This window comes from Haemaphysalis longicornis, unplaced genomic scaffold, assembly GCF_048455015.1.
Source record: "Haemaphysalis longicornis isolate Haplotype H1 unplaced genomic scaffold, Haemaphysalis longicornis Haplotype H1 scaffold_5, whole genome shotgun sequence".
Classification (NCBI taxonomy): Eukaryota; Metazoa; Arthropoda; class Arachnida; order Ixodida; family Ixodidae; genus Haemaphysalis; species Haemaphysalis longicornis.
Window position 1 is genome coordinate 17,252,869 of NW_027526385.1, and position 25,121 is coordinate 17,277,989.

At 48.7% G+C, this 25,121-nt stretch overlaps 1 protein-coding gene across 1 annotated transcript in view; it reads right to left on the bottom strand.

Moving 5' to 3' along the window:
- Positions 1–25,121, bottom strand: part of LOC144139006 (uncharacterized) — a 221,424-nt gene that overhangs the window by 69,458 nt on the left and 126,845 nt on the right. The window contains exons 4-5 of the mRNA XM_077671508.1: positions 23,576–23,707; positions 7,128–7,247 (exon numbers count right to left, since the gene is read on the bottom strand). Coding sequence (XP_077527634.1) covers positions 7,128–7,247; positions 23,576–23,707 — 252 coding nt within the window. The remainder of the gene's footprint in view (positions 1–7,127; positions 7,248–23,575; positions 23,708–25,121) is intronic.

Genomic DNA, 25,121 nt, shown 5'->3' on the forward strand with positions numbered 1-25,121 from the left:
AAAAACCTCGTTTTTACTGAAAGATGCTATCACAACTTTCGCAGGTCTTTCGGCTTTTGTTCGACGACAACCGATGCTTCGTTTGTTCAGCAATAAATAACTGCAGCTGCCATTTCAAGCTTTCTCGTTATCTCCCAGTTGTTTTACGGCGTCACAGAGAGCGGCAACAAAAGCCACAGAAACGGCGACGATCAATACCCAGCAAGGCGAGTGGGCTTTACAGCGGGTCTTTACAGCAAAAGTCGGCGTGCGGTTGGGATGGGAAGCCGCGTCGCTTTTGGTAATACTGTCGACTCTCGTTAATCGAAGTCCACGGGGACCGCACCAACTTCAAATAACTGTTATTAGTCCGCAACAAGTCTCCCTTCTTGATTTTGTTCAGAAACTCGACTATCGTCGCCAATTCGGGCGTACGACACGGGTTGCCATGATAGTTGAGACATCGCTAAAATCGAAACCAAATAAAGGTGAAAGCCTAAAAATAGAGCATGCGTAGGCTCGTGCGAGTCCCAACAGAACTGCCGCTTTATCGACTGAGCGCGACCTCAGCTGCGATGGCGCCGACCTGGCAGTGTTGTCGCGCTTGAAATTTTCGAATTTTATCGAGATATGGCGGTCACCTCGGTGCTTTTTTTGTTCGAAATAACTGGTCTTGGGAGCGGGGGCAGAGCAGATAAAATCCGGTTGCAGTGAAGACCTTGAGGCGGTTATTTTTATCATTATTTTGTACAGTAGAATCTGTATGGCTGGCGGTAATGACTCAGGAGGCGGAGGAGCCAAGTCGGGTAGAAATGTTTGTAAACAAATATTTTGCAAATGCTAGCGTAACCCCAGAGACATTCCGTAAATGGTACACCCCATCCCTCCCGCCTCGATGTCCCTTCTGCGCCTCCCTCACACCCGCCAATCCCCAGCACCTAATTCGGCACAGTCCGAAATTTACGCGTTACAGAACCTTCAACCCTCCTCCGAATGCCTCCTCGTCATACATCGACCACCGAGTAAACTGGAACCCTCCACGCTGACTTTAACTGCGCAGTACTCTCTAGAAAGCGGTCTAGCGCGAGCAGTTCAGAACCGTGAGCCTGCTCTCCTCACCCCACGTGGCCTCTTCCGCCTTCGTAAGGAGCCCACCAGCTTCAATTTGAACTGTCCATCTCCCAAGCTACAAACATCCCACCTTCTACTCCCGCTTCCCCCACTTGACCTAGCGTCTTCCTGGTGCAATAACAGGGTTCGTACGGGCTTCAAAAGAAAAAATTCAAGGGTTTTCAAGGACTTTCAAGGACCAGAAAACACGTTTTCAAGGTTCCCATCTTATGTTTTATCTGGGATTATTTATAACTTTTTCAACACAATGCAAAATTTCGTTATTGCCCAATACCTAAGCACATTAGTGCACATTTAGATAGGCGCTATGGATTCATGAATGCTCCCCCAGCTTTATTTTTTATTTCATAGTTTGTATTTAGAGGTTCTTTTTTCTTGGAGTTTTGCTGAGGCTGTTTTGATTTCAAAACTTAGTTAATGTTGCCTGCATCTCCTGCTTTGTCAGCTGAAATTAACTCAGCAAGTGTTGCTGCAAGGCAGGATGAACTATGTACACGTCCACCATTTGCACGTAAAAGCAAACGGAGATGGAGCGTATGAGGCACAGCAAACATGCAATGAAAGGCCGTCCACAGACTAGATGGAACATGCAAGATAGAGAACAGAAGTCGGCTTTCACGGGATTGTATCGTGACATGAATTCTATTGAGGAGTGCTGCTCCCAATGTTGCCTCATAATAATGAGAATCCACAACTCGTAATTTCACGCAATACACTAAAACTTGATTGTTACAATGTTTCTTTAATTTTTAACACCTAAAATTCACGACAAACACTTTGAATTCTTGTGAAAAGATAGGGCTATTGGTTCTCTCCAGAAAAATCAAGGGTTTTCAAGGACCCTTTAAAAATTCCGGGACTTTCCAGGCCTTGAAATTTACACTTCTAAATTCACGGGTTTTCTAGGTTTTCAAGGACCTGTGCGAACCCTGAATAAAGGCTCTCTCTCTCTCTCTCTCTCTCTCTCTCTCTCTCTCTCTCTCTCTCTCTCTCTCTCTCTCTCTCTCTCGCAATAACTTCAAAAAGACCGATACATTGGGTTTTAGAGTCGAACCATCGAGCGATCTCTTCTACTGAACTGCATGTAAAATTGCCGGGACCTGCATATCACTTCAATTTACCGGAAATTCCAATTAAGCAACTTAGAATTATCGAGAGTAGACTGTATCTCCCATTTTCGCTGCTCGCTGTGCCTATACACACGAACGCCGACAACCAAATGAAAGGACGATAGCTATCGCGTTCTTCCTCGCCTAAGCACCACTTGGCTAGTTAGTTCTCCAAGGTAAAACGTTCGATTGAAATCGAAACTGAAACAAACCTCCCTGTCCGTGGTCGTAGTGATGTGTAAAAAAATAAGAGTTCGTGCTGCTAAAAAAAAAACACGCTTGTTTAGCAGCAGTTTTCGGGTGCTTTATTTGTGCATTTACATATATGTTCTGTCCAGATAGATCGATAAATAGAAGCAACTTTATTTAGTTGCGTGCAGAGCGACACCACGATTAAATGGCGCCGCGACGCGGGCCCTTACGTCTTCTCAGCGGGTAGTCTTTACTCGACTACGTCGCGTGCTACTCCCGCGGTCGGTCGCCCTTGGGGGCAACGTCCCATCGGTTTCGCTCGGCTTTTGTCTTTCAAGAGCATCCGAGACCTGCTGGACGACCTAGCAAAACGTTTAAACAAGCTCGGACTATCCGCTTTAGCCGTTCACGATTCGCGACGCCACAAATCGCAGTGCGGCGAAATCTACAGTCGGCAAAGCGCTTGAAACAACGATTGCTAGTTCAACTGGCTATATCTAGAAAGTGCTGATGGATTCCCTTCAAACAAGTGTCGGGGACTGAAGTGGTGAGTGTAGACTTCAGAATAGTGCACTAATTTTCTCTAAACTACTTCAAGCCAACACCGCAAAAGGCCGCGTTATATATATAGACAAACGTTTTACCGACTGTACGGGGCGAAGACACCGCGGGTTTTCGGGCTTTCGGCACTGCCTGCGCCAATTTGTATTCACGGCCCAATGGCGTATCGATGTCGACACCAATTCGTTTACACACTTGCCCGTTAAAGCCACGGCCACACGCCAAAATCGCACTTCGGGTCTAAGCGCGGAAGGGCAAACATCCCTCATAACATGCCAGGTGCTCCACACTAACAACGGCTTGCCGTTAAATCGCAATTTTCCACCATTTTCCATTCACCAGAAGTTAAGCAGAAGCCGCACCAACGGCCTCGAGCTTTAAGGGGCGGCCACGAAGACAACATAGTAGGTTGCTTTGTTCAAAAGACTGGGTGCTTTACAGTGCCATCAGCGTTTCTGAGACAGCAAACGATGGCTTATTCACTGAGAAATTTAAAATTTCAGCCAAAATTTCATATTTCCCGCCACATCGTATATTTCGTGACGCCACCAATGATGTGCAATGGGCAGATATTTATAAGAAATGTTCCTAAGCTGACTGAGGCCGCCGTTATTAGCAAAACGCCCCTGATTACTTTTGGTCACCGTCCGCCCCCGTAGATACCTAAAACGAAAGTGCGAAAGTTCACTGAGGCTGCCGCTATCTCCAAAACGCGCATTTGATCCGCCTCCCTAGGTGGCGCAACGATACCGCTCCAAGACCGTTGATTGAGCTCGGTTTGCTTCTGGCCGTTATTGAACCTGCCGAATTTTCGTTTCGACTGATAGTAGTTTCGCGAAACATTCGACATGACTGGGGCAGCGTCGTTTATGCTAGTTGACCAGTGTCGCGTCAGAGAAGGCCAACGCGCCCGGCATCAGTATAGGCACAGTGTCTGCGCGCACTGCTTTTATTCAGTGGTCCTTCGTAACTTGTTTACCAGAAGCCCCCTAATTGTTACTGCTGTAAAAATATGCGCACTAAATTCAAGCGCAGACAGCTCGTTCTGCCAGCGTATAACCCCAGTTTTTTAATCGCGTTGGATTGTTGGCCTCAGCCAATTGCAACAAACGGCCCATACGTGCCATCTGTTGTGCGCGAAATTGTAGCTAAGGTGTCCCATGCTTATTCTCTTGTTTTCCTCGTTATTCAGCTTATTTGAGTGGGGTTCGCGTTTAAAGTGGTCCCGCTGTTATTCTAACGAGGCAATCTTTCGAATGAAACAAACTTGAATCTTGATTGATTGTGGGGTTTAACGCGCCGACGCAACCCAGGCGATGAGGCGCGCCGTAGTGGAGGGCTCCGGATTAATTTTGACCACCTGGGGGTCTTTATCGTGCGCCGAAATCTCGTACACACGGGCGTTTTAAAAACTTGAATCTTGCATTCATGGCCCGTATTTAAAGAAGCCATGAAGACAAAATACAAGTTGGGTTCATTAGAAAGACTGCTTAGTCCCGATAACAATGATACCAATATCATCGCAATCTTCGAACAAATAACGGAGATATTAAAGAGAACGTGTGAAGCAGTCGCGACCCCCTAGCCAATTTCTAGCAACTTTTCTATGACGTCACAGAACCTTGATTGTGCGATTGGCGGCCGCGTAACTGACCTGTCGCGACGACACGTGACTGGACGTCTGTAATGGGGCCTCTAGTTCCATTTTACCGCATCACTCGAATGCTAACGTGCAGTTAACGCACTGAAAAATATGTTTTATTGTTGGCCCGTATGACGTCATTCTTGCTCATAATACGTCACTGTGGCGCAAAATTTTCCAAGTTTTTGAATACTTCTTGCTTTTTTTTTTCGTTAAAAACATCTTTTGTGGCTCTAATGGAGCTGAGTGAGATACTGAATCCTAGTTCTTTCAAATTAAACGAAGTTGTATTTTCTCTTCATGGCTCCTTTAATTTAAAAGTGGTCCCGGTGTTATTCTAACGAGGCAATCTTTTGAGTGAAGCAAACTTGAATCTTGCACTCATGGCCCCATTAACAGTGGTAGAAATAGGTACACGTAAATCTACAAGAAGCGCGGTGGGAACCGGGGCCATGATCGCTGCTGATGTCCGCAGCACGGTTTGTAAGGGCGCCCTTGCTTTATGAACGCAGCTTTGAGAGCAGAAAAGACAGAACATCTCTTAGATTTTGTATCCCATGATTACCAAAGAGAGGAAAGAAACTAAACAGCAGGGAATTACTGCGGGGGAATAGGGAGACAGTTCCTTCACAAACCTCGCGAGGATTGAGTTTCTTCAAAAAAATAAAGGCTCAGTTCATCCCAGCGATTAGTTCATCTCTACTAAATGGCGCAAGCCGTTCTGAATGTCCACAGAGCTGAAGGATTTAATCTCCGGATGCGTCCAACACGCTTTCTTTATCAAGAATACAGCGAGTGCGAGTAACCAGCTAGCCCGCTTTCATCTCATTGGGGCCTGGAAGTAGCATCTTAATTAAGCTGAACGCCTTGAGAATGTTAAATATAAGATACAGGTTTTAGGATCACAGCAAGCAGGCCTAGTTGGAAACGATTCATGATTGGACTTGCGCAAAACAAACGGGGACGAGGAAGAACGACAAGGACGAGCGCACACTAATAAAGTTTGTTCTCTCTCTCTCTCTCTAACAACTGGTTACATGTGTTAGGCTTCGTGTGAGAGGCTACTAAGAAAGCTGAAACACGTACAGGAAGTTAGACCTGAAGAATGCGCACAACGATCCAAAGTGACCGTTATTCCGTATGCACATGGCCTTTCGCACCGTCTAAAAAAGGTGGCAGAGAACTATGATGTGAAAGTGGTTTTCTCGGCAAAAAACAAAATAGGAAGTGTGTGTTCAAGGGTAAAACAGAAATATGAAGGAAAAGACAAATACAACCATGCATGCAATGTCAAACACAAGCTTCGATTTGTTGAATGTGTAAAAAACGTGGTTTATAGGATACCCTTGCTATGTGGGCACGTGTATGTTGGACAAACCGGAAGGTGCCTCAATATAAGATTAAGAGAACATGCTTCAAGTTTAAAGGGAAGGCCTTACACACACTTGGCCACGCACTGTAAAAAATGTAAAAGAAGTGATTGCGCACCTATCTTAGAGGAAACTTCGGTGTTGTTTTCGCATCCTAAACAAAATTCAAGAGAGATTGTGGCAGCGTTTTTAATCTCACAGCACAAAGACAAGTGCATCAGCCACCCTTCTGTGGCCTTGTTAGATAAGGAATTGACGCTGCTGACGCCTTTTTTGTAGGTGCTGATCTACTTATTTGATGTGTGTGCGCTGTAAAGCTTTTACTGAGATGTTGTACGCAGGCCTGTGGGGTATATATGTCTTTCTTCCAAGAAATTAAACCAGTTGTTAGAGTGCGCTCGTCCTTGTCGTTCTTCCTCGTCCCCGTTTGTTTTGCGCAAGTCCAATCATGAGAGGTTTTAGGATGCACGCATATGTTATAATACGACTGAATATTTTATAGCATCTCCACGGAGCTCAATATGTATGCATATATCCCCACAGCCTCGCAATATACAAAGAAGCTCGTGACGGTGCTTCGTTAACATTTTTAGAGCGAAAGCTCTACTAGGCTATATGTTTTAAGGTTATTCGTCGCGTCGAGGTTACCTTCGGCTGCCGGCGCGCAAGCTGCGCCTTATCGCTTCGCTCGCCGTTGCGATACCGCGTGACTAGGCGATGGTGAAACCGCTGATTCGCCTGCGCTCGATCGCTCACCGGAAGCGAACCACGTGACTAGGCGAGGATTTAACCCCTGCTTCGCCAGCGCTTGGCCCCTCAGTCTCGCCACTGATGGCGCGCCGGCTGGTCTGTCTGCGCTTTCCCTTCGGCGCAAGTGAGAGGATGAACCAAATCACCCAGCTATACCCAATCACCCAGCTATAGATATAGCTTGAAGGCAGGCTGCGACATCTCAAGCAAAGGGAAACTTCCACGAAACACCTTGACAACTAGGTTTATAAGAGTTAAACCCCAGCCACTTTTTTTCTTCTTTTTCTCTCGTCTCCGTGACGTCACATTTCAGCCCCAACCTCCCCCACCCTCTCCGTCAGGTGTCAGCGCCGCCACCACCACCACCCGCGTCGTGTGTCCGTGTATACGCACTTTGTCGACGGCTGCGCCGGTGATGTCCCTGGCTTCGAGAGTGCCTGGCTGCTCGAGGTAAGCAATGCGCATTCGCGCGGCTGCGGCGCCAGCATCGGCCGACAGTTTCTGTTTCACGATCTGCAAATGGACAAGCCACACACCACACACACAATGACACGCTTTTTTTTTTTCTTTTTGCTTCCCGCTTTGTTTCTCCCTCTCTCCCTTCTTACTAGTCTACCTTCTATAAATTTCCTTCTTATACAACCATGGCTGAGACACATGCCCTAATCGACGCGGACCTCACAGGATAAATAATGCCGCAACTGAGCCTAAATTCCTGCCGTTTAAGCAAGTTTTCTTCTATCCCGGAATCGTACCCGGAAGTACGGGTGTTCCGTACTCCCAAAAGCCGGTTATACGGTAGAGGCCGAATTCGCTGCAGGAGCGGCTTTTCACAGAACCCCGCCCGTCGGGGTCCGTTTTGTAGCACGCAGGAAGAAGAAAACGCGCTTAGAGTGAGTGGACCTGCTGTTCTGATCAACAAATATAGTTCGGAGACAGAGTTTCCTGTAAAGTCGTCCCTCTCACTGGCTTCTGAGAGGTGATCACTTACATTTTTTACGGCGATGGCAAAATTTCCATAGTATAGGTTTTTAGTAAAGTATAGTTTTCAGCCAAATGCAGACGGATTAACCGCTACTCCATTAAGACCATGTTGAGGATTGCGGTCAGCTACCTTTCTCTGACCATAACTTTTTCTTGAGGGGGAGACAACGACATGGAAGTGTCGTCGCGCGGCTATCATGGGTTACCTAAACACGAAAATCTTGATCTTTCTGTCACTCGAATCAGCCAGAAAGGTACTCACTAGCTAGTTTATGGCCCATTAGAAATTGGTGCGTAAGTGATTAGTGATTGGGAGGGCGCAGAGGCGACAAAGAGAGAAGGAAAAGTGGGATAGTAAATGAGAGGGATCGAGGACGGAGAGGGAGAAGAGGATGGGGCAATGTCCTAGCGGGAATGGGAGAGTACGGGATGGAACGGTCAAGTGTGGGGGCAGAAGCGAGGTTGGAGTGGGGAAGAATTTGCGATGGCGACGGAAGCAGTGGAGGGAAAGGAGAGAGAGAGGAGGATGAACAGTTGGATGACAGATGAAAGGTAAGAGTTGGAAAAGACGAAGGCGAAAACATTTCAGCGGAAGAGGTGGGTGTGGGAAAAAAGATTAGCGGGAGAGGGAAGAGATGACTCGGAAGGGATTGAAGTGGATCGGGAGGGCTACGACTGGAGCGGGGAAATATAAGAAATGTTAGAAGAAAAGGGGAATAGGTGATGGTGATATGGATGAGGAGAGGAGATGAGTGCAGCGTGATGGGGAAGGAGAGTGGGATAAAACGATGAAAGGGAGGGACAAGAAGAGGGCAATAAAAGGTATGGTGGAACGGGGTGGGGTTGCGGCGGGGACTGGGTAGGCGGTGTGGACCAACGTTACTAGAATAAGCTATATGTGGACGAGTGGGAATAGGGAAATGAAAATTTTGAGAGGGAGGGGAAGGAGGATATGTGGAGGTGAGAGAAACTGGATGAGGGAGAGGACATGAAGTCGAGGCGTGGAAGGCGAAAGGAAGAAGGGGGAGAGGCGGCAGGGGTGGAGGGAAGGGCTGCAGGAATAATAAAATATGATGGAAAGAGCAGAGGGAAAGGTGGATGGGGTAGATTATTTGGGGAAATTGAGGGGGAGGAAATGCGAAAATGAGGTTGTGGAAAAAAGACGAAGGGGAGAGAGCGGCACATGAGGGTGAGTGGGAAATGGAGGGCGAAGCGAGGACGACTAGAAAGATCTGGTTGAGCAACGCAGTAGGCGAAGGGAACAGGAGATGGGAACTGAAGAGCGTGAGGGAGAGGAGAGAAAAAAAGGAGGCGGCAGAGTTACGTGGCAGAAGCGGCCAAAACGTCCTTGGACGTCAAAAATGCAGTGAAGGAACCAGATACACGGCCATTTCTTTAATCACTCTTATATTTATCGAACGACAAGGCACCGAGGGTTTGAGATAAACTTGGAGCTGAGGGAGCGCTAAGCTGCGGAGGCAGAGGGATAAACCTGGCATTTCCTTTGTTATAGGCCTAATCGCCCCCTAGAGACAGGAAGAAACGACATCAAAATGTTAGTCAATTAAATGTTCCTTCCGAACGTTTCAAGCTTACGAAGCCTAATTAATATACCTCTATCGCACCGGAAACGCAGGGATGCTTCATGTGCCACTTTGTACGGGCGATTTGAGGCCATTTGTGGCCTTATGATTAGCAACACTGAAACAGTTTTTGGACGAGGCAGAACTAGGTAGTTGCTGCAACATTCTGTTAACTTCTTTTAGGCCATCCATACCAACAACTAAATGCGGAAACCACGTTAAGAACACACTCTAAGAAGCATAAATACGTAGCGCTTCCACGTGCCGAAATTAGGCATTCTATGGAGCCTTGTGAAATTTTTTTTGCCAATTCACCATCGAGACTTCAAGCCTAAATTTCCTCACCGGTTACAGCTGTCATCAGTTACTTGCGGCTGTTAAAAGTGAGATTACCACCGGAAGCACGTGAGGAAATTGAGAGCCAATCAGGAACAAAAAAAGTGGGGGCTTCCGGTCAAAAAGGAGAAGCCATAAAAAAATATCAGACGTGGAGAATAGCACCTGTGCTTCTAAACCTAAACACTTTACCACCAAGCGAGGCATGTTCTCAGCCATGGTTGTCACCCTACCATGTACAGAGACTGTGTTTTCCTTTTTCTGTTTCTTCGTATCTTCCAGGTCCTCTTCTGCAGCTGCGGCTGACGTGGCTTCGTGTTTACCCTTACGCTGAAAAAGTCCACCCGGAGCGGCTATTTCCGGCTCCCAAGAGCTCTCCCGGAACTTTTCTGGGCGCTCGACGCCGTTGAAAAAGAAACTCCGTCTGTGATTGGCCCTGACATTTCGCCACGAACCAATTAACGGACTTCTTTCAACGACCTCGAGATTCCCGACGTTTTCCCGGCAGGCCGCCGGAACCGAAAACAGCCGCTCTTCCGGCGGGAAGAACCAAAGAGACAGGAACGTAAGCACTAGGGGTGGGCGTTGCCGGATCTGTGAGTGACACTGACACGGTCCGCAGCAAGGCATGTACTGTGGGGACGGAAACGAACAACTGCAAACACATTCGAAAGACAATGACCTAAGACTAGATGCAACAGGACTCGAAACAGAAAAGGAACTAAGGAGAGAAACGATGTGGCGATGCACCGGAAGCGGTGACGTCATCACTGCAAGGCTCGGCTACGTCATGGCAAGGCCACAAAACTATGTACAAGACGACTGGCGTGTGTGTGTGGTTTGGGGGAGTTGGTGTGATAGCAGCCATGGTAATCACTGACCGATACGTCCGCAGGCACTACTGGTAAGACTTGCGGTGATTGTAAAACGTGAAAGCAAACCAAAAGAAAAACACATCACAAGAAAACAAAACGTAGAAAAATGCCGAGAGACACACTGTGCAGATTTCATGCATCATCACCATCATCATCATCATCCCAAGACTGCGCGCCGCCGTGTTTTTAGTCTCGCGCTCCCGCAGGTGACACACGCGTGTTAGAGGCAGTGAACCACCACGGATACACGAGAGAAAGCCAAAACAAAGCCAAGACTAGCCACAAGACCACATGACCCCACACGTTAGCAGGCATGCTCATACCGCGTTTCTTTCTTTCTATTGAATCGCGCGCGACTACGGCACCGACTTGTATACGCTTATTAAAGCTACACGACACGAAGATCTCGCGATACGAACGGGATGTCACGGCGCAGCGGTCATTTGGCGCGCAAGAGTCGTTATCACCATCAATGAACATCACTAACGAGCAGTCTATTAAAGACAGAGCAGGTTCATGATAAAATCTTGAGCGCACGAAGTTCCTCAGCGAAAAAAAAATGAGGAAGAAATCGGGATGGCAACAACAACGTACGTCGAGAAAAAAAAAAAAAAGGCCTAAGAAGGATTCATAGAGGCAGAAACCGCTTTGATAGTGATTCACGCTCGTCGTGCACCAACCCTTTCCTACTGGTCATAAAGCAAAACAGAGAACACGACGAACAGAAATAAGTTCCCCTCCCTGCAAGCTGTGCTTTGGTTGGGAAGCCACATATGCACGCGTCTACCGCCTCTCCCATCGTCCCCAATCACTGAGACCTTTTCTCCCCAGCTTCCCTTTCACGAATGAAAAGCAACGGCACCAAGACGACGCCCTGTCAACGCACTGACCGCCGCGCGACAAAACAGTGGCGAGGAAGCGACGCCGATTTTATCGCTCCCCGCCTAGAAAGCGACGCTTATGACAACCCCTTTGTATTTAGGCCGCAAATAATATCTTCCCCTTCACTTTTGTATGTTTGTACGCAGTTTTAAGCTGATTAAAACTCAGTAAACAAAACCATTAACAATAAAACAGTAAAAGGAAAACAGGCCATCAGTAGTACCCGGGGAAAATAAAAACATGAACATCATGAAACTCTGTAAGGAAGAAAAACCAGAGGAAGAAAAAGCTAAGAGGCGCAACAAAAGGGAAGCAGGGTCAAAGGGACGCGAAGGGAAAGCATGAAAAACGGGGGCATTTTGCCCGCGCGCACGAGAAAGGAAGACACGCCGAATCAAAGGCGACAACACCACGGAGTGCGGCCCCTTTGTTGCCTCACGTCGAAGAGTTGGAAGCGACTGTATCGTCTCCGAAAATAAGAGCCAAAGAAATATGGCGAGCGCAGCGGGTAGAAGAAAAACCGGTGCCCGGGGGAGCGGAAATCGATGAACCCGGCGGAAGAAAGAAAATACAAAGAAATCCTCGGAAAGAAAAAGGGAGGAAATCGATATAAGCGTCCTGTGATTTTTATTGCCAGGGTAGCCGTTTTATGTGCGGAGATGGGGGGAAAAAAAAGAACAATCATGAATGCGCAGTTGTGACGAATACTTCGCTACCGCCAAATAGCATGGATCGAAACGCCGAGGTCACGTACTTAAATTAGGAAATGCCTAAATAGAAGCGGGATACCAGAAAGGAACAAGGATTAAACAAAACACTGCGACAATTGAGATAACGAAAAACCTGGCACGAGAAACCGTTGAAATGGAACATGGAGAGAGAGAGAGAGAGAGAGAGAGAGAGAGAGAGAGAGAGAGAGAGAGAGAGAGAGAGAGAGAGAGAGAGAGAGAGAGAGAGAGAGAGAGAGAGAGAGACGAGGGAGGGGCATTACGCAGTGTGACAAGCAGCTGTGCAATTAAAAAGTCAGAAGCTGAAATCTGACGGAACGTGTAAAATAAAACCCACAACGCGAGCATCAACTTCCCAAGTTAAACCTGCTCTTTATGCGTTCATATAATACGATTACGAGGGTTATATATACGGCTATACGGAAAATAGGCCTAATTAGCTCCTGGACTGAATTTTTCGCAGGACCCAGTTGGCAGGACAGGACAAGGATAAGAGAGAGAGAGAGAGAGAGAGAGAGAGAGAGAGAGAGAGAGAGAGAGAGAGAGAGAGAGAGAGAGAGAGAGAGAGAGAGAGAGAGAGAGATACTTTGCTACTCTCTCCGTGCCGCGAAACGGACTTCACCGGAAGAGGTTGCGCAAAAAGTTGTTCCTCCACCGGATTCGGCTCGTCTGCCGTATAACGGGTTTTCGCAGTAACGTGTAACTGGCATCTGCAGGAACGGAATCCCTTCCGTCGACATCCATTTTTGCAGAACGAAAAAAAAAGGCTTTACGGAACCACGTGTTATCGAATTAAAGAAAAAAGAAGAAAAAAAATGGACCACCGACAACACTGAGTTGCCAGTTCCAGTAACTGCGCGGGGGCTGGTGCTATGACAGACGAAATTCGCGACAAACGGCGCCTCGTGCACGCGCACACATTTTGGGACCACCTGCTAGCGCCGAAAGGCTCTCGCGCGAAACGTGGATATAGTTGCGACAATGTTTTAAGTACACCCAATATAAATAACCAAAACCCGCGAAGTAAGCTAAAGGAAAAAAAAAATAACGCTCGTCTGTTCACGGGCAAAAACCCTGGCGCTGTAACCGCTGTTCCGCTCTCGTAAACAAGCTGGCAGTCGCGTTCCGTGCTCTGTATAATAAAGGCGCGAGTGATTGATGGAGTCCGAAAATGTCCGTGCATGGTAGGGCAACGCGGCGGCCGGTCAAAGAAGAACAAAAACGCATCTCCCGCTACTCTCCCGGGCAACGAAGAATATAAGAGAACCACAACGTTTGCCTCGGAAAATTTAATACGCGGTGCATGTTCGCAGCCTATCCGTCTCGGCGTAGGCCCGTTAGGTGACGCAAACACCTTGGAAAGAAGGCACTTTTACTCGAAGTATGCAGGCGAAGCAACGGCGACGACTCTCCGCGTTAGGCCCGCGCGGAACAACGCCAAAGAAAATAAGGATAAAAGAAACAAGCTAGGTAGTCATAAGTCACCCAGGGGAAGTAAAACACAGCAGTAGCCAAGATAAATAGACGAGCGGTGCATTTTCTAAAATCCCGCAACCAGACCGCTGGGCAGCGGCTACTGCGTCGTCGACACCCGCATTCCACGCGAAAACCCGGCAGTACGCCGAACGCCGAGGAAGAAAAAGAGAGAAACGGAACTTCCACGAAGAGAGGAGTGTCGCCGTCTGGCGGCATCGTATTGCGGAAATGACCGCGCATCTGCGACGCCCCGTTACGATCTCCCGGGCGTGCTACCGACTTCGCTTCGGTCCGAGAATGAAGCAAAAAGAGAAGGGATAGCGGTAACGACTGAGCAAGGAGGTAATTTGGCGTCGAGCCAGGTGGCGCATTTCTCCCCCGGCATCCAATTGTGATCGTGATCACCGGCGAACGAGAAAAGGGGATAAAGAAAGTGCATGCCGCCACGGCACACGAGATTCAGAAGAAGAAGCCTTGACATATGACGCAAAAAGAAAAAAAAAAAAAAAAAAAGCGCCCACAGATGTGGAACCACGCACCACGCGCAAAGTGCCCTCCTCCTAACCGAATGAGTGAGTGAGCGAAACGAGCATATTGGAGCGAAAACAAAAAGCTCGATAAAAAGAAAACTGAGCTTTCGAAACTGAGGAAATGCAGCGAACGTGAGGGTTCGTAACGGTATCAGAATCCCTGTATACCGCGAACGAATAGTCCCGACGTAACACCACAGCAAAAATCGCGCAAGGAATCACAAGGGCAGCAGGGAAATGGAGGGAGTAATCCAACGACGCACACGAGGCGAACATAACGGTACTTCTAGCCGAGTGGCAGTAGAAGACGATATGGAGAACCCATCCGGAACGGGCTATGCGCGCCCGCCCCCCGTACAGACGTACTATACGCGCTACGACGCGATCGACGAGAGTTTTCGAGATTTCGAGGAGAGCATTGTACGCGCGCGATGAGTTATGGCGGCGGATAGATAAAGGGCACGTATTATATAGAGTGCCGCGCACCGCTATAGGGAGAGACTTGAGAATGGCGGCGGATGTAAATCGCCGCTGCCAGACGAGCTTAGTGCATTTGCGGGTAAATGGATCGGCGGCCGGAAACGGGAGACGGCAGCGTCGAGTACATAGTACGTACTCCTCGAATCGACCAGTTTCAGCATATTCTGCGACAAAGGGCTGCCGTTTGGTTTATTCGGCTGCGGCGGCGCACCTCTCGAAAGCGGCAGCTGCTGCTGCTACACGGCTCATTAATTTCTGCGCAGAAACACAACCACGCGCTTTTGCTCAAAAGAATCGGTGGCAGATTGGAACTTTTTTCTTTTCGGCGCTTCGTGGAGAGAACGCGCCATCTGTTCGCGAAAGCCGAGGCTCATTAAACAGCCTCGAGTAAGCAGCGAGTCGAGCGCTTTGTGGGAAAGTCGGATGCGAGGAGTACTTGCTTGCTGCCCGCCGCGACGTTTGACGAAAGCTGGGTGCCTTCATTAGCGAAAGGCAAAGACCGCGGGATGCCCGAACGCTGCCCGAAACCCGAGGTTTATGGCTGGAACTCCCGGTTGCGCGCTCTAATGACGACGCACCACCGAGAGATTGGGGGCGTCGAAATAAAGTTTGGATTAAACGACAGGCTTTCGAACGGTGTGCGTGACGCAGCGACACGACTCGTAGACGACCTCCTCTACCAAGTACCGCAATTTACGAATTCCCATCACGCAGGTAGGTACCTTTCACCCACGTCGTATCGTGAAACCTAATTAAACAGCGCCCCAACCCACCCCCTCGAGACTAGAATGCTGCTGCAAGCTGGCGCGACTTGGAGGGGCACGCGCGACCTCGGTCGCCATGGCAACTTTCGTCCCAAACTGCGTCGGAGGCGTGAACGTTAACGCGCCGGGCGCATGCATAGGGGTGGGCGTTAAACGACGTCGCGCGCGCAATTTCTGAAACAAGGTGTGGCGCCACGTTAGGCTTAGCACTCTGCTGATTCGTCGTCACCGTGCCTGGTCCGTCCCATTTAATTTGACCAGCGGCCCGAATTTCACGATGGCGACCATTTTAGGTACTTACTTTCGCGTGACGACCGCAGGTAAAATGCGCAGTACACAGTCAACGAGAGTGGACGAAGTTTCAAGGACGCCGAAAACTATGGAACGAGGCCCAGAGAAAAGTTCAACTAATAATGCTTTTTGCCAACCCGACCTTAGGACACGTTACTGAGGTCAATAAATTGTAGTAAGACCGATCCCTGCTGCAATTACGTCATTCGTTAAGACGGACTGGAATTCAACGTTTTAAAGCGCCGAAGGAAGACTTGCTCAGGGAGCGCATTGCAGGGGATAGCCGTGGACTGAGACCATCTATCTTTTACGCTGTCGCCATAAAAAACGGCCACCGACGTTAAGCCTGTTTTCTTTCCAACGTGCTGCGAAAACGGGTTTCGTTCTTCTCGAAAATAGTTTCGTCCCAAATTGCCTCGAGCAGGGACCTTTGACGGTACCCGTCCAGCTGCAAAAACGGACCCGAGCGGAAGGGGTTCCGCTATCTCAGAAACCGGTTTGCCCCGAATCCGCTCAAGGTGCCTCTTTAGACGGAACGCCTTCTGTTCCTCTCCGTTTTTTTTTTTTTTTTTTTCCCTACAGCGCGGGGAGATATCAAAACAGGCTCGAGGAATCGAAGCTGCGCCGCGCATATCAGCAAGAACACCGTACGTATCAAGTGTCAATCAGTGATTCACGGCGGTCGGCACGCATAAGTCAACTGTTCCCGAAAAAGCAGTAAATCAGGACGCGTTTAGCTGTCACGGTTACGTTCCACGGAACTGTGCGCTGCAGACGACGAAACGAATAGCTACCCTACTTGACTCTGCCGCGCGAACAATGAGGTAGGAGACACCTCAGGCGGCGTCGACGTACTGGAATTCGTTTACGCAGAGTGAATTAAACAACCAGTCCGCATAATTAAGCGGGGAGTTACTGTAACTGAACGCATATCTACGCACGTGCACATTTGTGTTGCACGTGGCCACACGGTGGCACCGTCAATACCAACTGCCGCGCACCATTTTGAAACAGACATGCCCTGAGCGAATCCTGTGCTTTCAAAGGCACTGATATCAGTTTACGCTTTGCAAGGAAAGAGTTATCGAACAGACAGACAAAGAACTTTATTCAGTTCCTGAGGAACTGCCTTCACAACTACTACTTCTCATTTGCAGGAAGCTAGGCCGGGAGGCTTCCAAAGTAATACGAACTTTCTACTTTTCTACATTTTTGCAACGACGGGCGGCAACCTTATATGACAGCTTCGAGGGGAAAAAAAAGCGATTCAACAAAACACAGCTTCAAGGGGTATAAAAAGCGTGATATAAAAAATCATTACGGCGGCTCCGTTACGCGCGAAGAAGTCGTTGGGCGCTCGCGGCTCATATCGGCAGCGTATACGGTCCCGGATCAGTTTCCACCGAAAAACGCCATTTCGCTTTAACGACATCGTTCGCGCCTATATGTCATCTAAACAGCAAACTAGCGCGGGATGGCCAGGGGGTTATCAAACAGGATGTCTGCCATGCCTCGAAACAAATAGGATGTCACCACTGCGCTGTAAAATGTTTTAAGTTACAGGCTGCTTTATTGGAAGTCAGCATACTCGACAAAAACTTTCTCACACCCAATGAGTACATGCACGGGCACACGAACGAGAAAAAATGAGAGAGAGACCGTTAAACCAAATATTAAGTTAATAAACACGAAGGGAAAAGCGACTTTAACAAGCGCATACACATTTGTAGTAGCTCCTTGAATTTTTTTTTGTTTTTTTTTTTTGCTTCACCCTTCGCTTAATACCCGCCGCGCCGACTCGGTGGCTAAGGCGTCGTGCTGCTGATCCCAAGGACGCGGGTGCGATCCAGTCCGCGGTGGCTGCTTTTCAGACGGAGGCGAAAACCGAAAATCCCCCTGTGTCGAGATTTCGGCGCATGTTAAAGATCCCCATGAGGTCAAAATTAATCCGGAGCAATCCACTACGGTGCGCCTCAAAGCCCAGGCGCAGCTTCGGCGCGTTAAACTTCCCAATCAATCAACGCTTCGCTTATTGAGCACGAACGACACACGTTAGTTCGTTTTTTTTTTGTTTTTCGCTGTGGCTACCACGCGTACGGACATCATTCACGCGAAGCCAATTGTATACGTTGGTGAAAATGGGGACAAAACGAGCGACAAGCCCTTCGGGAACAACGAATCGTGCGAAACACAATGCACGACCGCCGCACGCCTCGGCCGTAATCGCCAAGGCCTCCTCGCGTGACCAAAGCATACTACGGCGTGCCGATCGAAACGCAGCGCCGCTGATGACCCTTCCGCTGCGACAACTGAAGGCGCTCCTCCGTAAACAAGAAAACTGCGCTCGTCACGACCATTTCAATCTACCGAGCGGCGCCGATTCTCAGTGCCCCCTTCCTTCGTCCTTCCCATCCCCGCAGCCCATTCCGGAACTTCACGCACTCTGTGTAAACGTTAAAAATTTCGTAGCGAACCCAGAGTAGAGAAGAGGACAGCGAATATAAACTTCGTGCAGCGCTCACTTGTCAGCTCTGCCCTCGTCTGTGTATGAAGTATGACTGTTTTCAATATCGCTGCACAATTTTGTCCCAAGCTCTGTACGAAGTCCTCGTACGTACAGTTCCCAGCACGTTTTCCCGTTATTAACGTTTCTTGTTTGTCTTCTTCCTGCTGTACCCGTAATGTCTAATGTTCACCACTCATCATCGTAGTCACCCCCAACTGGCGTTGCAAGCCCTGCCCCTAGCAGGGCTGACCTCACCAGTACACATTAAAGAGCTCTCTCTCTCTCTCTCTCTCTCTCTCTCTCTCTCTCTCTCTCTCTCTCTCTCTCTCTCTCTCTCTCTCTGTGTGTGTGTGTGTGTGTGTGTGTGTGTGTGTGTGTGTGTGTGTGTGTGTGTGTGTGTGTGTGTGTGTGTGTGTGTGTGTGTGTGTGTGTGTGTGTGTTAGAAGTGACGGAACCGATGTTGTTTAACACCGCGCAACGTACCAGCGGGTAAATGTAATTCTGTTCGAACGAGTGCGCTGGACCCCTGCGCAACGCCTAAACGCGAGACCCACCTCGCTTTGCACTATCATCACGAAGACAAGAACGAAAAGTAAACAAAATCGCGAAAAATGAAGTTGCCACGTAACTTTCACTGCCTATTGAATTCGAATTCGGAGCTTTACGCAACGAGCCCACATCTAGGCTGTATGCAGCGACCTGGCGGATGGCTACACGGATAAATGTAGGCCACTGCGGGTCATCGTAGTCCGACGAAAGCTAACAAAACACAGGCGCAAAAACAGCCGCAGAGCCCGCCATCGGACCCGCGTCCCCTTCGCGCTTAGCGGAACTCTTACATGTTATGCGCCCGGAGAGCGCAAAGCGGCTGCAAAAAGCGGCCTATGAATATTGCAGGATCACAACGGTACGACTGTTATGTCTCAAAATGCTTCTCGGTAATCGATAATAGGTCGTTGTTTTCGGCATGGCGTATGTACAGGATCACTAGGCCTAATTTACATCACGAGAGTCGCTAAGGCCGGGACAGAGATCGACGAAATTTGTGATGGCCGGATCTCTTTCAAAATCTCGGAGCAAACAACCACCGGTCGATATCCCCGCTCGGCCACTGCAAATAGGCTTTAGCATCGCTAATCATTTCAACTGCTGGGCTAGCGATTTCCGCGCGTCTGGACTGTTTACGTTTGCGAGGCAGGCACGCATGTGAAGGGGTTGGTTTGATTTGGAATCTCTCTCTCTCTCTCTCTCTCTCTCTCTCTCTCTCTCTCTCTCTCTCTGTAGCTAGTTTAGTTTGGTATAGAGATTGCTTCGCAACTACGCTTCCGCGACACCATTATTTCACCCGCATGGATCGAAACCTTCGAAAAATGGCGCGTTCGTGTTCATAAGTTGAACTTCGATTTAACAGCCACCGGGACCCACGAAACGTTTCGTTACATCCGGACATTCGTAAAATCGAGGGTGACTTACATGCCAATATGTTCGCTAATTTGAGAAACCACTATAATCGTATTTCACGAATTCGAGGTTCAACTGTATTTTTGCGTTCTCGTTACACTGTAGCCGTTCTGAAGGCCCGCTTTCTTCTCTCTTCGAGTTGTGAAAACGGGCCTCACCGGAAGGGGTTATTTCAATCCCAAAAACCTGTTATACGGAAGAGAGGCCGAATGGGGTCGCGGAGCGACTTTTTACGGAAGCCCTTCCGGTGAGGCCCGTTTCTGCAACGAGAAGAGAGAAGAAAAATTAAAGCCATTCCACTCAATGTTCAAGCTGTCGGAAGTGCAGAGCAGTGATTCGCCATAATGGGCCGTGGCGCCGTCATCCTATCACTGCTACCACCCATCACGCTCTTCGCCGCCCTGTCTCACTCCTCTTGATAACTGCAACAGGTTTGTTCAATACAATTCAAATTTCCCGCCTTCGTAGTGTTCGCGCGCCACCTGCGTGAAACTGCGCCACCGCGAGTTCTGTTCTTTTTGTGCCTGCTTTAATTTTGTATGCTGGAGCTGTTTTGCGTCATTTCGAACGCGTAATTTCTTTTCTTGCGCGGTTGAAGCCTCTCTGCGTCATTTCGAACGCACCGTTTTTTTTTTTCTTGCGCGGCTGCTTTTTTTTTCGCTTACTATCCTAAAAACCAACCCAACGAGCGTTGCGAACTTAAATGAACGCGGGTGCTGCCGGTTAATTACGTATGTTTTGCCTGAAATGTACCGCCAGTTTTCTTAGCGCTAAACAACGGGGAGATGTACGACAAGCGCCAGCGGTTCACGTGTGTCGAACGGTTATTACTTTATAAATCGCTTGGCTTTCGAAGCGTCTGTGGGACGCCGCTACGACAGTGCGCCCTGGGGCCCTCTCCATGGGTCAGCGAGCGAGCTGCGACGATAAGGCGAGCCCCTAAAGTGATGTGCACTTAAAATGGTCCCAAGCGAGAGTTTCATCGCGGGGAGGCGCATCGCGCCAATCCGAGGAAATACGGGTCGCGCTTTGAACGAACGAGAAGCATCCAGTTTGCGCCGAGCGTCATTAGTACACACAACACCGGCTCAGCCGCGGCTAACGTCGACAGCGGTAACACACAGCGTCCAACAGTACGTATATCGCCAAGTCATACGAAGCTACGCGATGCAAACAACCAATCGGCATTCAAGCCCACCACCGCAAGAGTGCCCTCGTAGTCAACACAGACAGCGCATCATCATCATCATCATCAGCCAGCATCCATCAGTGAGTGTGAACTCTTCTACGAGAGACAGCCAGTATACATGGCAGGTGCGACGTGCAGATGCAATGGTAGGGGAAAGAGGTCGGGAATGCGGGAGGGACCAAATTAAAGACTCATTCATGAGCGACCATTGCACTGACAGGATTTCATTTCACTTATTGTGAAAAAAAATCTTCATTCTATCGTCTTTTTCCACCGGTAATGCAACCATGGTGCGATTTCTTTGCGAGCGAGTAGCGTTGAAAAAAATAAAAAGCAATATTTATGAATACCACCAAACAAATTTTATTGGTCTTCTTTACAAGGGTCAAAGCTCGTTCCCTGAACGCTCGAACAAACAGTTAGCGCCGGCCATTCTACTGCACATTTTTAAGTTCTTTTTTTTTTTTCACGCGAGACACCATGTCCCTTTAGATATCATAAAGTAGAGTCGTCCTTGAGCAAAATGTCGAAACTTGGGACGAGACACCCGTTGCTCCGATTTACACAAGTATCGTAGATGGAGGCAAGCTACGTTACTTTATCGTCATACCTACGTTAAAGCTGAAAACATAAAATTCGCAACTTTGGCCCTTAATGACTTTTCCACCCGCTTCAGTTGATTGGGATTCATCTCATTAGCAGTGTTGGTACGCGCCCACGAGTAGATGGTTCACACCTGAGACAAGCGGAGGTGTAACAAACCTTGATTTATAAGAGACCACGACGGTCAACGAAAAGACGATAATTACGATAAGATCTGAAGCTTGCAGGTATATTTTAAGGGGAGAATAGGGTACAGGGAGGAGGGGTGGAGAGGTGATCCGTGGTGAACAAACAATACAACAAAAAAAGAAGTGACCAGAAAAAAAAGCTACCATTCCCGCGCTCCAAGGCTCTCACACACACGCACACAGACCAACAGCGCCACACGCAGCATGCGTCCAAGCAGCCAACCAGTTCCACGTCGTGACGTCATCGAAGTGGGCGTGACCGGTGCAGCAAGGCGCAGACACCGCTAACGAAACGCGTCTAGCCGGCGCGACGTTAAAGTTGGCGAAGAGAAACACCACCCCGGTGCGGCAGTTAATTAAGCGGACGGCGAACTAGGTCACGTGACGCGCGACGTCATTGTGCGGGAGGTACGCGCGGCGCTTCTCCGCCCGCGTCGTTAGAAGTGGTACACACCGCAAACTACGTCAGAGCCAAGCATGCAGACCACGCATGCGCATAGAGAACCAATTGCATGACCAGTCACTAAGGGAGAGGAAGTGGGGGAAGGAGCTACACGGGTGGCTCTAGAGGCTCCGCCGGGGAGGCCTTGATGTCCCTGCAAGGCGCCACAGTCACAACTGCACTGCACACAAGCGTCCCAAAGCCGTCGCTTTTAAATTAGCAAGGAACCAATGACCAAACTCAAGCTTGTACGTAACCCAAGGAAGATCAGAAGCCAATAAAATTCAATTGCCTAATTTTTCAAGCACTTCATGCTAAACGTTTTTTTCTTGTTCTTTCAGTTTCTCGTAATTTGAAAGCAACGGCTATGCGCACAGCCACGAAATAAAAATCTAGAGGTCCAGCGCTCTTCACTTAGTTGACAACGTCATTTTCGGCGAGTGCTCAGGCCACGGAAGAACCAATAAGTTTTTTTGTTTTTTTTCATCATTCAACTAGGAGTACAAAGCTCTGTGTTAGCAGAAGCTCCACATCTCGTGAAATATAAGCGCTATAAGCAATATAAGTCCACTGCAAGGATGGGTGTAACGGGGCACCGAAACGGAACCGTCAAATTTTGCCGCACGGCAAAGGGGAATATGCTTAAAATGATCTGCCCTGCCCCTTAGCTGCTCTCACGACCAAATCCGGTAAACCCCAACAAAATTCGTTCGTCTTGCCGAAAGGCTTCAACACCGAAATTAATCCCTTGGGTGATGACGACCGCCACAAGGGGAAAGCGGTCTTTCGTGGCCTGAGCATTTCGATAAAACTAATCCCGCTCCGTAGAGCTCAGACCACGTAATAGCATAGCTTTAGCGTCCTCTCCCGCAGGTGAACGCGCGTCCAGGAGGGCTCGGACGCGCACACGCAGCTACCGACCTCCACGCAGCCTTAAACTGGACCACCAACAACGGCTGCTACAGCGAGGGTGCTGTGAACAAGGCACACTATGCTAGTCGAGTGTTCGTTGTTACGTTTCCGACGCAGAGCGAACACGGAACAAACGTCCACCAATGTGTATGTCTGTTGAACAAACTTTTTTTTGTGTGTGATTAACCGGTCACTTGCTTAGGCCAAGGGGGCTCTCTACCGTAATAACTTCTGATCGTTTTAATAATGAGGCGACCGAATTTGTGCCCCGTTGGTCGCGAAGCAATTATCGCAACAAGCGATAAGCTAAAATGTACAGTCGCGCTTAGTATGACCTGCAAGGCTCACTGCTGTTTGGACAAAAATTTCGCCATACAATGGCTCCGAAACAATCAAGCCTGACGCGACAGCGCGCTTTCAACTTGACGTGCACTAGACAGTCTGTCCCGATTCTAAACGAAGCCTGAATGAAGCTGCGAACGCGAATGGACATGCAGGTCACAGTGAGGGGTCCATCAGGCTGCGCGGAGTACGGTATCAGCGGCCAGCTCTCTCTCTCGCGCTCGCTCGAGAGGGAGAGAGAGAGAAGGCGGAAAGAAGTAGGCGCTCACCGTCTGCTGCTCCACGCCGTTGGTGGTGACGATGGGCAGAGCGAACGAGCCATCCTTGCCGTCGGCCCGCTCGGCGCCGTTCTGGGTCACGTACTGTGGGTATCCGGACGCCATCTGGGTCTGCACCATGTGCTGCACCAACAGAGAGGAGAAGGGGAACAAGAAGTGAGAAAGCGGCACCCCCGTGGAAGGCGCCAAATATGAAATCCCCGAAATCATACTCTCAAGGCCGTGTCTAAAGTGCGGTCCCACGGTGTTATAAGCCCTCCACTATATCGACTACCACCGGCGTTTTGCAACAAAATTGCCGCGTCTTGCACTACATCGCTCTAGATGACGTAAAGCTAGGCAACCTAACTTAACATAACATAACATAATATGACCTAACGCAGACAAAAAATCATTTAGACCCCCAAAAACTAAACTAGGCCAAAACATTATAGTTCAATTTAAGAATTAAACAAAGAAAACCGTGGCAAAAAAAAAAAAAAGCCGGTTTCGAGCCCCCTGGCTTGGGATCAAGAAGCTGAAACGCTAACAGTCTTACATGTTCGAACTTCGTTGGACGGCACTCTAGACATTGCGTACTCTGAAAGCCGAAGCTACACTCGAAATACCCTAGATGAGTTTCGGCGAAATGGGGCTGGGTTTCGCACAGCCTAATGATGTCGAGATTATAAAGCTCCATGCAATGCTATTGTGTAGTACGAGTATTTCATGGATTTGCCTTTGTAGGAGCGCGAAGGCATGTTTCGAACCAAGGTTCTCGCGTGAACGACTTATGTCATCAATCGATCTAAAGCCTGGCAGCACGACCACCCCGGTCACCGACTTACAAGACAACGCATTCTGGCCAATTTTGTGCCTCGAAAAATAATCAGTCACAGAAGACAAGCTTGTTTACCGCGAGAATGTGAGACAACGTCGAAGAAGCCCACACGCATTTAAGTAAATTATTTCACAAACACAAGACTACCATAACTCGCGGGTAGGTGTAGTTACATGGGCTTGTACAGGCTAGAATAGATAATCAACCGCACCAACTCTATCCCGTTTTTTGCAAGCAGAGGATCCAGCGCACGTTACCTTCTAAGTTCACTTCAATCCCGTGAAGTTGACGAACGCAATAATGGCACACACAGACACCCTACTGCGCAGTTGGTTTTTTTTTTTTTAAACGCCCTTATGTAAAAACTTTTTATCTATTCCACCTTCCTCTCGTTTGCGTAATCCTTTTTACGTAAAGCAAACTCCGGTTTCCCCGCTACTTCGTCTCAGACTGTTCGCCGACAAAAACAACCTTTTCTTTTCGGCCCTGTGATGAAACATCTTACGTAAAATTAACCGGTTTTCATTGCCTCCTTGCCAACCTTGTGATTGTCCCAGCTTAAATTGCACGTACGCCACAGATTATTGGTGAGTAGTATGAAGCTACATACCATTACCTTTCCCTTCTCGTACCCCGTGAAAGCTGCACACTCAATGCGAAAAAAAAAACTGATTTCATTCGGCCTCAATTGGCCGAGAGCGTCCTGCCAACACGGTT